General features: G+C 51.7%; 1 protein-coding gene across 1 annotated transcript; it reads left to right on the forward strand.

Moving 5' to 3' along the window:
- Positions 1-40: 40 nt before the first annotated feature.
- On the forward strand, positions 41-457 carry ABB37_10145 (hypothetical protein; the record flags this gene model as incomplete). The annotated part of the gene is made up of 1 exon (XM_015809908.1): positions 41-457. The coding sequence occupies one exon, from the start codon at positions 41-43 to the stop codon at positions 455-457; it is 417 nt and encodes a 138-aa protein (XP_015651508.1).
- Positions 458-690: the final 233 nt, after the last annotated feature.

Genomic DNA, 690 nt, shown 5'->3' on the forward strand with positions numbered 1-690 from the left:
GCCGTAATTGAGAATTAAGCGCATTCAAGCGCACAAACAAATGAAGCAACACGTGCATCGGATGGAGTGGGGGGTGTCTTTGAATTACATGCAGGAAGAAGAATTACATATGTTTAAAAAAAGAAAGCGTTTGTTGATACCGTTCTCCTCCGTTGCGCGCTTGCTACTGCCACGCACGCGGCTCACTCAGAAAGATGATGGGCCATTCCAGCCATCTCCATCCGGTCACACCTCACCTGTCACCACAAAGACTAAGACCAGTGTCACGGAAACTCTTTGTAGAGGGGTATCGCCTTCTCCCAACCAAAGAAGGAGTGGGTACCCGCAGGTATCCCTCGTGTGCCGACCAGCGCAGTGTGTAGAGAGATGGTCTGCGCAGTGGGTCACACGTTTTGTGTGTGTGTGTGTGTGTGTGTCTGGAGAGAGAAGTGAGGTGAGGAGAAGAGCGAGAGTGTAGTGGAGAGCACAGTCGTGCCACGTGCGTCCACGTAGGCAAGTGCTGTAGGAGAAGAAGAACGTAAGGTGCTAGCAGCCATTCTGCAAATCATGTGCTTCCACATGGCAGCCACTCCTCAGTGGGAATGGCCACTCACGTTTGCTGCGCGTGGCATACAGTATGTATACCACGCTTCGTTGCAATGCTGGTTTCGCTAGACAACCAGTCCGTTGTTGGATCTGGCTGCGAATATC

The sequence above is a fragment of the Leptomonas pyrrhocoris genome (genome assembly GCF_001293395.1).
Source record: "Leptomonas pyrrhocoris isolate H10 chromosome Unknown, whole genome shotgun sequence".
Taxonomy (NCBI): Eukaryota; Euglenozoa; class Kinetoplastea; order Trypanosomatida; family Trypanosomatidae; genus Leptomonas; species Leptomonas pyrrhocoris.